The sequence below is a fragment of the Rhea pennata genome, chromosome 22 (assembly GCF_028389875.1).
Source record: "Rhea pennata isolate bPtePen1 chromosome 22, bPtePen1.pri, whole genome shotgun sequence".
Taxonomy (NCBI): domain Eukaryota; kingdom Metazoa; phylum Chordata; class Aves; order Rheiformes; family Rheidae; genus Rhea; species Rhea pennata.
In genome coordinates this window covers 2,817,418-2,830,992 of record NC_084684.1, presented here as the reverse complement: position 1 = coordinate 2,830,992, position 13,575 = coordinate 2,817,418, and the positions used below count along the sequence as shown (strand labels likewise).

At 41.2% G+C, this 13,575-nt stretch overlaps 1 protein-coding gene across 5 annotated transcripts in view; it reads right to left on the bottom strand.

Moving 5' to 3' along the window:
- Positions 1-8,547: 8,547 nt before the first annotated feature.
- Positions 8,548-13,575, bottom strand: part of DHRS3 (dehydrogenase/reductase 3) — a 107,740-nt gene continuing 102,712 nt past the window's right edge. For all 5 annotated transcript variants that reach the window (XM_062593135.1, XM_062593134.1, XM_062593133.1 and 2 more), the window contains one exon: positions 8,548-12,776. In XM_062593135.1, coding sequence (XP_062449119.1) covers positions 12,692-12,776 — 85 coding nt within the window. In that variant the 3' untranslated portion in view covers positions 8,548-12,691. The remainder of the gene's footprint in view (positions 12,777-13,575) is intronic.

Here is a 13,575-nt window from a genome sequence, read left to right as displayed (position 1 = left end):
AGGACAACAATTGGAAAGTCAGAATTTCAGCCTGACAGGTTCTCTTGTTCAAGTTGTTTCCACAGATCCAGAGAAAATCTCCTTCCCTTGAGATCACAGATAGACCTTCAAAAACATAAATCTTCCACTTCCGGATCCTTAGAATTTGATACATCTCCACTTGATCTTTCTGTCATAAACACGTATCTGGACTAATCCAGGCCGTAAAGCCTTATATGCAAAAGGAGCAGGCTGATTACCAAGGACTTCAGATGCTAAGCTCAAAATGAAAGGAAATTAAGATCATCCCAACTGTGGACAATGAACTTTCACCAGAAAACCTTCAGAAAAAGACATCTCTCCCTGACGTTCTCAGGACATCCTTCTGCTTTGCCTCCACTTTTTTGTCTGAAGGATATCTCGTTTTGGAGGGTAGGGGGGCGAGAGGGGGTAGCTTGTGGGTCGCCAGCCTCACCTGCTGCTATTACAGGCAATCACGCCGTACTGCGATACCGCTGATACTCCTTCACAAGCTGACAACGAGCACTCAGCATGCACCACCTGAAACGCACCATCCCCCCAGTAATGTTGCTTCTGCGCTGCGTTCCCTCCCCGACGGCAAAAGCCGCTTTCTACCTTCCAGCTAGATGTATTCAGAGCCGTTTGCACTCACTTGTGCTGGTGCCAGCAGTGCTCTTTTGCTTAAGCGCTTCTCTTCCACCATTGGCATTTACTCCTCGATTATAGCATACAACTGCTAGACTAAACACAACCGACTTTCTTAAGTCTTCTCTCGTAGGACTCTTGGCTTCCTAATCCTATGGGTCATTCTCAGCATGCTTCTGTACCTATCCCAGCTTGAACTGTTTGTGTACATGGGTGACCAAAATGGTCACAATTTCCAGATTCAATTTAATCTATCTAGATCACTATACAACGACACCAGAGCTTTGCTGCTTTCCAGTAAGTAAACGGGGAGGAGGCTTGATAAGCCCCAGGACTGCACTTAGGTTTTGCATGACCGCAACGCATTGGAGACACTCAAATACTGTCTACTCAATCAGTGCATGCAATTCTGGTCCAAATTAGCCGTTAGTTTACAGCCCCGTGGCTCACCCCCTCACTGCACAGCCTAGCCTTCTGCATGGCTGCGTTTCTTTTCTGCCACTCACCACGGTGAACCCGTCTTCCGCACTCCTCTACCTTTTCCGCTAAGTTCACCAAAAAAAACCCACACGAAGCAGCCCCGCAGCCCGCCCGCGGTGCTTCGGCCGCGGCTGCCGCTCGCCGCCGCAAAATGGCCCCCGAGGCGACACGCGACGCACCAGCGACGCCACTCGCGACGAGCGCCAAGAAACGCTTCCCTCCCTCTTTTTCCCTTTCTTTTTTTTTTTTTTCCTTTTTTTCTCCAGCGTTCCCCACCAGCCCCTCCTCGCCCCCCGAAAAACAAAAGTCCTTCCGCTGCTCACTCACCTCGGAGCCCGGCCGTCCCGAAGCCCAGCACACGCCTCGCCGCCGCCGCTCTGGAAAGTTCTGCGGGCGCGCCCAGGTGCCACGCGCGCGCCGCGGCCGCCAACGGCCGTTAACGGTCACTAACGGCCGCCCCTGCGCACTGAGGGAAAGGCGGGAGCCGCGGGGGGCCGCGGCGGCTTCGCCTGGTGCAGCGCGCGGGCACCGGGCAGGTTTCTGGCGGGGGAGCAGGCAGCCACTCGCCCTTCCTAGGACATACTGTCCCAAATTGCGGGACAATTATTGCAATAAGCGGGATTTGACTGACCGCTATTGCAGTTTTTGCCCCCCTTCAACCTCCCCCCCCCCCAAAAAAAAAAAAAATCACCCTCCCCCGCTGCCTGCTGCGTGTGGTTACTTCGAGCAACTGCTGCTCACAAATGACCAGCGACCTGCTGGAGGGCAGGCGACCGGGGTGTATGTCTGTATGCATATCCTTAGGGCAGCCCGAACACAAACATTTTAGCACTGCCTTTGGACGGGGCACACACCGTGACACTTCAGAAATATGCATTCCCAGCGTGTTGTGTTCAAGACAGAGATATTTTGCTGGCAGAACAGAGTGGTGCCAAAGCGTATTTTGACAGTGATCTCAGGCATCTGTAGGAGATGGAGAGAAACACATCAGGCATCTGCCTGGGACAGCGCTGTTAAGTGAGGCCGGGAGTTTATCCCCTGGTAAGGGAATGTCCAAGTTCTGTGGCCAAGACCAACTGTCCCACAGGCAAGCTTGCTACCTACTGAGCAACCCAAATATTAAAAATTGCTAACATGTGGAATCTATTAAGACATTTAGAAGGAATTCATGTTCATTGTTTCACTTGAAATATAAAGGTTATAAAACTTAATGGCCGCATGACAAGGAAACTATATGAAACACTCAGAGATTTACAGAGCAACTGTTATGCTCTTTAGGCATGTGGGCCGAAAATTGCTTTACAATAGGCAATGCAACCTGTGTTTTGAGCGCTGAGGTTTTCTGGCAGCTTTTTTTTTTCCTTCCTGACCTTGCAGACTGGTTTTCAGTTACCACAGCAGCTCCAAAGTAAAACAGAAACACAGCTTGTATCTTCTTTCAAGTATTTATTTCTTTTGTGCTGTTAACATCAAATAATGAAAAGAATTGTAAGGATTTGGGGGGGGTAGAAAAGAATGAAAGCAGGAGAAGGGAAAAAAAAATACCAACATAATGGCTTAATTTCTCTCAGCATGTGCAGCACAAATGAACAGTAAACACATACCACAGAAAATGCAAACAAAGGCTACGTTTGCTAAAAGTTCAAGGAAAAAAAAAAACACCATGAGTGCCTCCAAGCAAACATTTCCGTGATTAAATCCTCAGAGCCTCTGCATTACTAGGCCAAATTAGCACAGCAGCGATCTTCTCCCTTCCCCCAACACACAGAATGCTACACCTCAGTAAGCTAGCAGGGAGGAACCAAAAGGCCAGGATTTCAAACATTTTTTTTTCCTTTCTTTTTTCTTCTCCCCCCCCCCCCCGCCCTTTTTTTTTTTTTTTTTTTTTTTTTTTTTTTTTTTTTTTTTTTTTTTTTTTTTAAAGACATGGAAATGTTGCAATTATGGCATTAAGAGGAAGCTGTAATGTAGCCTAAAGGGTCAAGCACAAGTCTGAAATCCAATTAGGAATTTGCCACTCAGGTTTGTCTGTACTGAGAAACACAATTAAGTAAGCAACGCTTTATGGGCAAATACTGTGTTTTGCTGTGCTTGTCAAGCCTGGACCGTGGCAATGACAACACAAGCCTCTGAGCCATTTGCCAGGAACATATTTTAGCCTATCATCATGCAGAGGCTTTAGGGTGACCCTAAGGTTTTGCCACCAGTGCAATCACACAGTGTAACCCTAGGCAAGACTCTATATTCTGTTTCACCTTTGCCCTTTGTATGTAATAGAAACTGAAATGCTCTAGTAGGGCAAAGTTTGCAAAGCAATGTGTATGTAAAAAAGCGTTTTTGCAGTTTTGCTATAGGACTTGCAAATTTAGACTCAAAAATCACAACAAAGAAGGGGAATATGAAGATCAGGCAAACTGAATTATGCTCAGCAAGCATAACCTTTCTGCTATGCACTGTGTTTTCAGTGCATTTTATATTAGCAGACCTGTTTTTTATCCCTTCTTCAGACATTCTGCTCATTTTCTACATTTGCTTGCTTTCCAAATGTAACTGGTGGTACAACTTTATTTCATTCATGATTGTATTTTCTTAAATCAACTAGGGGTGAGTATGCAGCAAAACAAATCCCAAAGCATCCCCTCATAAGGAAATATGCCATGTCCTGATGTCAGGAGGTTATATTTAGAATAATTCCCTTTTTCTAGTTTCAGAATACTGTGATTCCTTTTCTGACAAGCTGAGGCTAAGAAACAGGTGAATCTTACAGGGAAAAAAAAAAGAGAAAAAAAAAAAAAAAAGCCAAACTGTCAAGGTTTGCTCCAGTAAGGCAAATGCCCTTTTGAGTCCCAACATGTTTTCTCTTTTCTTGAAAATGTCTATAAGCACGTTTTTGATCATAAGATTGGAATACGTCATGACAGCGCACTCAAATATGCATTGCATTAATATTGTTGCCAGAAGCCATCTTACAGCCATCATCAGACATATTGGAGCCCCTTGAAAGCTTTCTGTGGGATTGGAAGTCATCCAACCAGGGAAAAGAAAAGCCACCATGTGATTTGGATGGCCATTTCCACAGGAAAAATACATATAAATGAATGGCAAGCACTCAAAGTGGTAGTTAGGGTGAGTAGCTTGCAAGCAAATTGGTGGCTGAGAACTATTAAAGTTCATAAAGTATTTGGCAAATGAAATTTTAAAAGACAGATTTAAAATAATCCATAAAAAGAAAGCAAGCTAATTTTACAGGAAGAATTGCCTGTGTCAAACAGTGCAGCTAGATGTAATAGAGATCACTAGAATATGAATTACCCATTCTAACGTAGATGCAACATGATGCTCACTTTGTGCTGCAAAATGGCACTCTTAGATATCATTAGTTTTGTAAGAATCCTGAAGTGTTCGAGATCTGACCCTTCCTGTTACAATTTCTCTGCTATGTAGTGGAGTGATTGATATATTTTAATATTCCCGATTGGTAAAATATTGGAAGAAATCAAACAGCAGTGCTGGGTACCCTGCAATTTGGGGCTTGCACCGTATTTCCAGTATTCATACAGAATGTGTTCATGTGTTTTGCTGGTTATGCATTTTCAACTTCACCACTACTCACTTGAAAAGGCTGCTAGATTTACATTTCAAATTATTTCAAACTTCTAAGGAAGTGGGGCCATTTTGCATTTTGCTTTTCACAAATACACTGCCCATTTCAGCAAAGTTGCCTTCTTTCATTGCTGGTACTTGACTTTTTTCTTGTGATTTCCCCTTTAAATCTGGAGTTCAGACTAACCACTGCCTAAAAATCTTTCTCAGTTCAAATTCAAATCCTGGAAGTGTTAAAAGGAATATGCAGTTGTCAACTCATTAGGCAGAAGTAGTGCTAGCTTTTTGGGCTTGTGCTATAGTTCATGCTTTAAAGGAAGCTAATCTCAAAGGCAGCTTGCAGTGTTAATGCATGAGAAGGTGTGGACACAGGCACACACAGGTGACAGACTGCCTGAAGGGAAGGCGAGGAGATGAATAATCTCCAGGCACTGCAACAGTCCTCCCCAACAGGAAAAATTGGAAGAGACAGATGAAACGATGAAAAATGAAGGGATCAGCAAAAATCAAACCCAAACTAAACAAACCCAGCATGGCTCCTTTGGCTGCTTGTGCCATATGGCTACCTGAGTCCTCCCTGAGCTCACTTACATACAATTCAGTTCACCGACAAAAAAAACAAAAAACAAAAAACCCTCCTGTATAGTACAAGATTATGATCTATTGTTAAATCTGCCTGCAAATATGAAGATGTTTTCTTAAAAGGAAGTACTGATGCAAGAGAGCCTAGCAGATTGCATCACAGGAAGCATGACATCTCCAGCCACAAATTGTTAGTGCTCCTAAATATGGGGCTTTAAGGGCTTAAAAGAATCATTTCCTTAACTGATTTGGAGAATGACAGCTGTGGGTAATATTTGTCTGAATAAAGAATAAAATTATGATTTTTATATGAGAAAACTTACTCTGTAATTTGGCTGAACCTATTTTTAAAACTGGAATGAGTGACGCATTGACTCATTTTAAAATGTCATCAGAACATGTTCAGAGGGCTCATTGCTATAACCCTGTAATGAACCCGAGCAGTCATTCCACTGAATGATTAAATGTGGCTATTTGTACATCACTTCATTTGTACATCACTTTTTTTGAACATACGTTGAAACTCTTCATGCAGGACATCAACACTTTTGCTTACATATTTTTCTGTGCCAGCATCAGATCTCTCCTAGAGAAATTTAAGGCTATGTTTCATTTCATGAGTGTGCTTGTCAAACCTCTATTATGCCAGCAGGATAACAGAGAAGCTGAATACATTTTAGGATTAATCAATATGAAGGTTTTTTTGCAATAGCAGACCATTGAGAAACATGCCAGAAATTCCAGTTGTAGAATATTAAAAATATTAGAATATTGAAAGTTACAGACTATTCAGCTGCCAAAACATACACAATAATTGCTTGCTGGTGTCTGTCTCTATTCTCTTTTGTGTATTGTGTATTCTTCTTTAGAATATTGACAAATATTTTCCAGTTTTACAAGTATTGTCCATGACTTTACAGCCTTGACAGGACTGCAGAAGAGAACCGAAGAACTGCTTTGTTCTCTGACAGATAGATCTTAAAAAAATATCTACCTTCAACAGTTGAGAGAGCAGAGACAATGAGCTTGTCACCTTTGGTATTACTTGTGATAGGCAAAGTTGCAGGGGGTATAATGACCACACAGGTCTCATGCGAACTGAGGTCACTACGGCATGAAATCAGCATTCCCGGGAGGCTCCGGGAAGAATTGTGTATTCTGGTATCACTTGTTTTCCGTTATGACCATTTCCATCTTCTGTTAACATTCTTCTGAGATGAGCCCTTTTTATTATAAACCCTTATTCCGTATGTCAGCATTTTCAATATAGCCAAAATACCCTATCACACCCCTGTTTATTTCAATCTTCTCTCTGCATAAAGACAGTACTAACTGACTTTCCAAAAAAAGATAGGAAAGAGTTGATGATTAATATCATCACATGCCTGGACAGTATCTGGGAGCACTCATCAGGTCAATAGCATAATGCAGATCAAAGTCCGTAAGGTACTTTGTAAATAAAATACAAGGAATACAAAATAAAGGGAAGATGAAGAAGGGTTTCACTTAACTTTTTCACAATATTCAATAATATTTGCCAATGGAAATTCAAAGGAAAGAACAAGTGAGGGGTCCAATCTAAGGCAGGACTTGCTGGGTGTCCTACAGACCCAGTCTCAGACCCCTGAGGGTGACCAGATACCTTAATCATTTAACTCACCTTAGTAACAAAAATCCTCAGAGGCATGTAGGAAGTAGATTTAGGAACTTAGGGTCATTTTTATACAAAAGACAGTAGGCTTCTGAGATCTCTCGATTTAAAGCAATCAGGCTTCCAGCACTGTTCAGACACTTTAGTTCCACATTGCTTAAGAAGATGTTTGGGGAAAAATATTAAAACAGTTGCTTTTCACTTTTGTATTCTCTCCATTATCACCGGTTTAACATAGAAAGGGAAATTTCATGCCTGGGGATGGCTGTCTGTGAAAGGCTCTTATATTTTAGAGGCAATTCTTTCAGATAAAATTCAAATGAATAAAAGCTTTTTCATATGAAAAATTCAGGTAAATGAACCACAACTACCTAGTAGCACTCGGTCAGTATGATTACTAACACAGCCCAAAGAAGCACATGTCCTCACAGTACCTACACAAGATGGATTAGCTTTGCAGCTGGCTAGGAAAAAGTAAGTGTCGAGTCAAAATGACCCTTCCTTGTTTTTACATATATGGGTTGCTTTCCCTTCCTCAAAAAGATGAGAGAAGGCAGATTAAATGGTAACTGGTGTATTGGGGTGTTCTGAGCCAGCAGGCTACAAAGTTAATAAGCAGCTTTTTAGGGCATGGTGACCCACGGGAATCAGCAGTGTAACATTTCTTTTATAAACGTTCTATTTGGATGGAAATCACAATGCCTCTACTGTAATATAAATCCAGGAACATGAGGCAGAGTCTTGCCTCTGGCTTTTTGGGGCCACCACGCTCCCCTGAAGCTTGTATCTATTCTCTGTTTTGTTTACCTACATCCGTACCTTTGGTCACTCTCCAGCTGAACTTGAATGCTTTCTTCCCTCATTTAAGGAGCAGCTGTTCTTTTCTAGGTTTATGCAGAAAAATGAGCACAGACATTTGCCATGATCTTTTCTGCATTAATATGTCCTGATGCCCATAGCAAAGGTGAGTGCTTATGTAATATATCTATTTCTGTTTCCCTCGAGATTCCTTTCAGTAGAAAATGCAGAATGGGCTCTGAGAATCCTTGCCACTTAAGACAGTGCTAGCACAATCACATTAAGTCTTGAAAGGGGCTAACTGTTAGCATAAGGAACTAATAAGCTGGGGTTCATTGGGAGGGTATGAAGTTAAAAATTGTCTCCTCAGAGGTCATCTCTTCCATTGTATGAAGTTCATGCTGGATAACAAGAAAATGAGCAGCCTGGGACCTAGTAAAGTTTTAGTTATTCTTTAAGTTAGTTGCTGCGCTCTTGTGAGAGGTGCTTGCTCCTATTCATATTTTAAGAGGCAAATCTCCTTCAGAACAGCACTCCAAGATGAGTCTGTTCACTAGAGAATGTAACTGCTCCTTGTGACTCACAGGTTTCATTTGAGTCTCCAAACTGCCAGCAGGCTGAGAAGTGACACTAGATCTGAGAATCTTAGAACCAGGGAAGAGATAGCTACAAAGATGGTGCAGAACAAACAGATTCTCTGTGCTTGTTGTTCGGTGAAAAATGAAGAAGATTATATTTGACATAACCTTGTTTTACACCAAAAACTTATGATGAGTGCGGTCAAAAAGTGGCTGTCACCCTGATTTAGTTTATTAAAGGTACGTGAAGAAATAAAAACAAAATAGATGATCCAAGGTCACTGTGTATTCTTTTTTCAACAGTTGAATTTCAGCTAGAGGAAAACAGCTAGGACAAATTCATGTCTGGTACAAGCAGATGTGTTCTCTTAGAAATAAATGCACCCGCTTATGCCGTGTCTGCGTTAGGTTTGTTAGTGTGCTTTTATGAAATTTGGCAAGTGTAATGCAATCTGTTAATATCTGAAGGTGGGAGTGTTCTGGGAGTTGTCTGAAAGGCTTGCAAGACTAGATCTGATCATATCCACCCACACTAATTAGCACATTACATAAAGTACAACAAGTTTCTCTTTGCAAACACTGGAATCACTTGCCCAGGCACTTTCTGTGATTCTAGAACTACAGGGATGAACTCTGCCACTTTTTAACCTTAACAGAACAACAGATGGGGAGGGCTTATTTCCCTGTTTCAGGGCTCACGCCTTTTCTTCATCCTGCAAAAAATACACCATCAGCAGAGATACAGCTGAAAGTCTCTCTTTGAAGTTCACCAGGGTGCACCCAAGGAACATGATTTTTTAAATCAAAAACACAAAATCAAATATCGAAGACGAGAAATCAGATTTACTTACAAAGGAAGCCTTCTACTCTTCCCTTTCTCTTCCCATCCTGCCTTATTAATTCTGAAAGTGAATTGCTATGAAACACCAGCCTCTGAAATATCTGGAACTGAAAAATCCTTCTATTTAAATATAGACTCTCTCTCCTTATATCAGGACAACATATGCCCCATAATAGCTAAAATTTTTCTACCATTCCAGTTTAAAGATAGGCAGCAGAAATCTCCCATATAAAAATTCTAATAAGGGGTCGTCTTCTACTCCACAGATTAGAACAAATAAAACCTGAAGAGCTTAGCCAATTTCTTAAGAAGCTGCTGTGGGGACTTCCTCCTGCAGCTTCTCCTAGATTCCTCCAGCAGGATAATAAATATATACCCCTGATTTAGATTTATTCCAGATCCCTTGTATGACATCTGGCTTCAAGATGGTGGCACTGAAAAGTGCAGTAATGACATAGGAATACAGAAGGGGGGAAAAGAAAAACAGTTTAGTGCAGTGGAAAGCAGGAGGCAGTGGAGAGAGCAGGGAAAGCCAAAATTAAAATAAGTCAAAGGGCGGCGGAAATTCCTTTGAAAAAGCCTTAGGCTTTCAATGTAGACAAAGCTTGTCTGCATTTGCAGCAGTTCAAGATTACCCAGTATCAATCGTATGCGAGAGGGGACAGTAGACCTCAGCGGGCATCTATCAAAAAAAGCCTTCAGATGTATCCAGCGAAACTTGCAAGCAGTTCACTTGGGTGTAGAGCATTCTATCTCACAACGCTCACAAGAGAAGAAATTCTCTTACCCAACTCTTCCTTACTATCTAAAAAGCCAAGCCAATGTTTTCCTCATTATTTTCTGTTTGCTGCATACCTCTCCCCCACTGTGACTGCTATTTGACCTGCTGTCCGCTCAGAGACCCTGAGGGAAAGGGAAGTGTGTGTGTACGAGGGGGGTGAGACAGACCACGGAGTCTCAGCTAAGTTCTGGCTCAGTCTGTATTAATTAGAAAGAAATCAACAGCACTTAGTATGTAAGACAACCTCTGCAGACAGGGAGCATCTTTTATGCAGTTCAGGAAAACAGCAGTTTCATGAGAGGGCAGCATATGGGGATTAGCGGGGAGTTTGTTTCATTGTGTGCATTGTTTTTTTACCTCTGCATTGCCTTAGGATGTCATTAATGAATGGAATAGCAACATAAAGGTTTGATTTAAGAGGGACACTGTGGGGTGCCATCTTTCACCAATTCTGTTTGCTCTTGGATCTACAAGCCTGGCATGCCTGACTGTGGTTAATGAGAAAACAGAAAGGCTTAGAGTGCTTAAGGGGAGGTAGGTATAATCATCCCTTCCCCTCCCAAGTGGCTCTTGATATTTATGGTACCTTTAGTATTCCTGGCAGATCCTGGAAGGGTTCTCCCCTCACTGTAGTTTTGTTTTCAGTGAACTAGCTTTCTTCTCAAATAATAAAGCTGAAAGCATCTATTAGGCTGGGCATCAAAATCAGAGATCAAAGTTTCTTTTCATCCTCTTCAGAGAGTCTCAAGACATCTAGGAATTCAAAACAAAACTCCATTGTAAGAAACTTTTTCAAAGCTGGCACAGTACTGAAGCTTGCATGTTCTGCACTCAGAGGGAAAGCACTGGTCCAGGTAGGAGAGCTCCTCAAAATACCCATGCAGGCAGAGGGGCTTGCATCAATGGCACCCTTTGCATTATCCGTTTCGTGAACTGCCCCAAAAGACTGACTTGCAGCAAGGATCAGACCCTTCAGATTTTAACATGCACATCATTGCATCTAAGTAGTTGGTCCCCATTCTACAGGGCAGAACCAAAGAAGAATCTCAAATGTAGCTCACAGCTTTTCTCCTAGAACTCAGATCTCTTCTAGGAAAAGATATGTTTTAGAATATGGATTTTTTTTTCTCTTCTATATTTTTGCATAAAACCTTTTGGTTTATAAACAAATACAGCTTTTACCTTCTATGTCATATTCCATTTGAATTTGCTGGCCACTTGACAAACATTAAGGTAGTTAGACTTACAACTTTTGAGGTAGGGAAACACTAGAAGTATCTGCTTTGCATGTCAGGGTGCACTGAGATTAGGCGACTTGTCCAAGGTCACACAGAACATCTATGGAAAAGCTCGAAATTCAAGTCAGGAAATCTAACTTCACTCCTTTACTTTAACCACATGGCTTTCCTTGAGGCACTTCATTGGGGTGTTCTCCCACCACACTTGCTACTTGCCTGTATTGCAATTATATTAATTCCTCTTTTAGTAGTGTTCCAATAATGTTTCAATTACATTGCTCTGCCTTGTGCTGCACACTGCATCTGGCACAGGAATGCAGTGTTACTCCTGCTAGGCTGTCAAAGAGAGTATATCATTACAAAAATAAATAATGTCTAGCTGCTTCTGGCATTTCAGTCCAAGTAGTATTTATCACTTTTGGCTGATCAGTGCCTGATTTGATACCCCTAAAAAACAACGGGTATATTCCCAGTTGTATTCAACGTGCATTTAATCAGGTCTTTGCTAACTGTGCTTGCAAACTTCACATTTCATGAGCACTAGAGTGCTGTCTCTTCTATTTTTAGAGCATTATCCCACTTATTTCACTGTGCGGATTGATGCAATGGATTTTCTTCTGTGTGAATTATGTCAGTGAATGTGTGTTTGTGAAAGCAGGCTCTAGATTTAGTTCATCTCCAATCTGATGCCTACATGCGTGGCAATCTAGAGAGTAATGCTAAAATATATATATATAAATATATATATATATTTCATCATAAATGAACAAAAATATTCAGAAAGACAATTAAATTTCATATATGAGTTCAGTACGAGAAGGAATCTTCCACGATTCAAACTGCAGGCTCTTCTGACTGAGCATGCCCATCCGGCCTTCACAGGTACAGTCAGCTCTCTGGGACCTGGCACCGTTCTTCCACGCAGAAGGCCTGGTGGCCTTTATTAAAGAAAACAGCAGTTTGTTCCTTCCCTATGACATGAGTTGGGAACAGCTTCATCAGCATATGTAAAGCACGATCAGTCAGTGAAGGAAGCTTCCACCAAATGTCCATAATTTGTCATTCTTCAAAGTAATTTTTCCCATTCGAAAAGCAAGAATGAAATCAGAATCAGTTTGTAATCGCAGTTCCTCTGGAGAGATGGATAAAATTCAGGATGTGATATGCTGCTCTCAGCTGAAACAGCCTATACATATTTTATAAACAAAAATTACATCTTAAAACTGTGAGTAGCTTTAACAATGGACTCTAAAGAATTAAACATCATATAAACATTTCACACTTTTTGTTTTTCTTTCCAAGGGTCCATAGTCTGGTCATTCAGTCCTGTGCAAAGGTCATGTTACTATGGTTATGACCTGCAAGAAATGTGTTGCCTTAGAGCAGCACAAGTCACATGAACAGGCTAAAAGCCAAGACGGTTGATTCACAGTCTTGACAGGATTCTCATGCTTAGGTTGGTTTCACAGAGGAATAGTCTTTGCACCATCAAGTCTATGTTCGTCCTTTGAAAGTGTTCATGCAGGTGTAGCTTCCAGAAAACTTGTGGATTTCTTCAAGTGCTGACTGAGGGAGAATGCTGCAGGAAAAGCAGAAAGAAAATAAGTAGAACAAACCTTTTAGATTATTCTAATAAGAGGACGTGTAAGTATGCATGTGTGTACACATACATACACATGTATGTATGTACACATGTGTGTATGTGTATGTACACATGTGTGTACACATACACACACATACTGGCATGATCAGCTAGCTCGTGAAAGCATGCAGACAAAACACCTGTCAGTATCTCTCAGAGCCTGCTGTGAGAAGACCCAAAGGAAGAAAGTTGTATCATTCACTCTTTCTAAACAGAAACAATTATCAAAAAAGGTCTGTAAAGTCTGGAACTTGGAAGACACTATCATCTTCTATGTTCTATGGTTAGCTTCCCATCTGTTTGTCCTAGGCACGTGGCTTCCTTATAATAACATATGGATACAGATCTAATGTCCTGTCAGCTGCTGCAATGGAAAACAAATGATTAATTTTCATAATTAACGAGAAGGAGAATTGCCCTTTTCTAGTCTTTGGAATTTCTGAGAACTTTTGAGACTCCCAAATTTTGCATTCAGAATTAAACTTTATTATAAATTATTTTTTCTTGTCTGACACACAGTACTGTAATTATTTTTCAAAGAAATCTCATGGCCTTGTTTCAGTTTGTGACTGAACTAGGTTTTGCAAAGGTTTTGGTGCAAACTCTCATGAAAACACATTTTAAAATGTCCTTTCTTCAGTTATTTCAGGATATAAAATTATGACTCACTTTCCTTAAGCACTTAAAGGTCCTGATCAGAATAATGCCCTCCCCAGAGTAATGTGACACACACAAA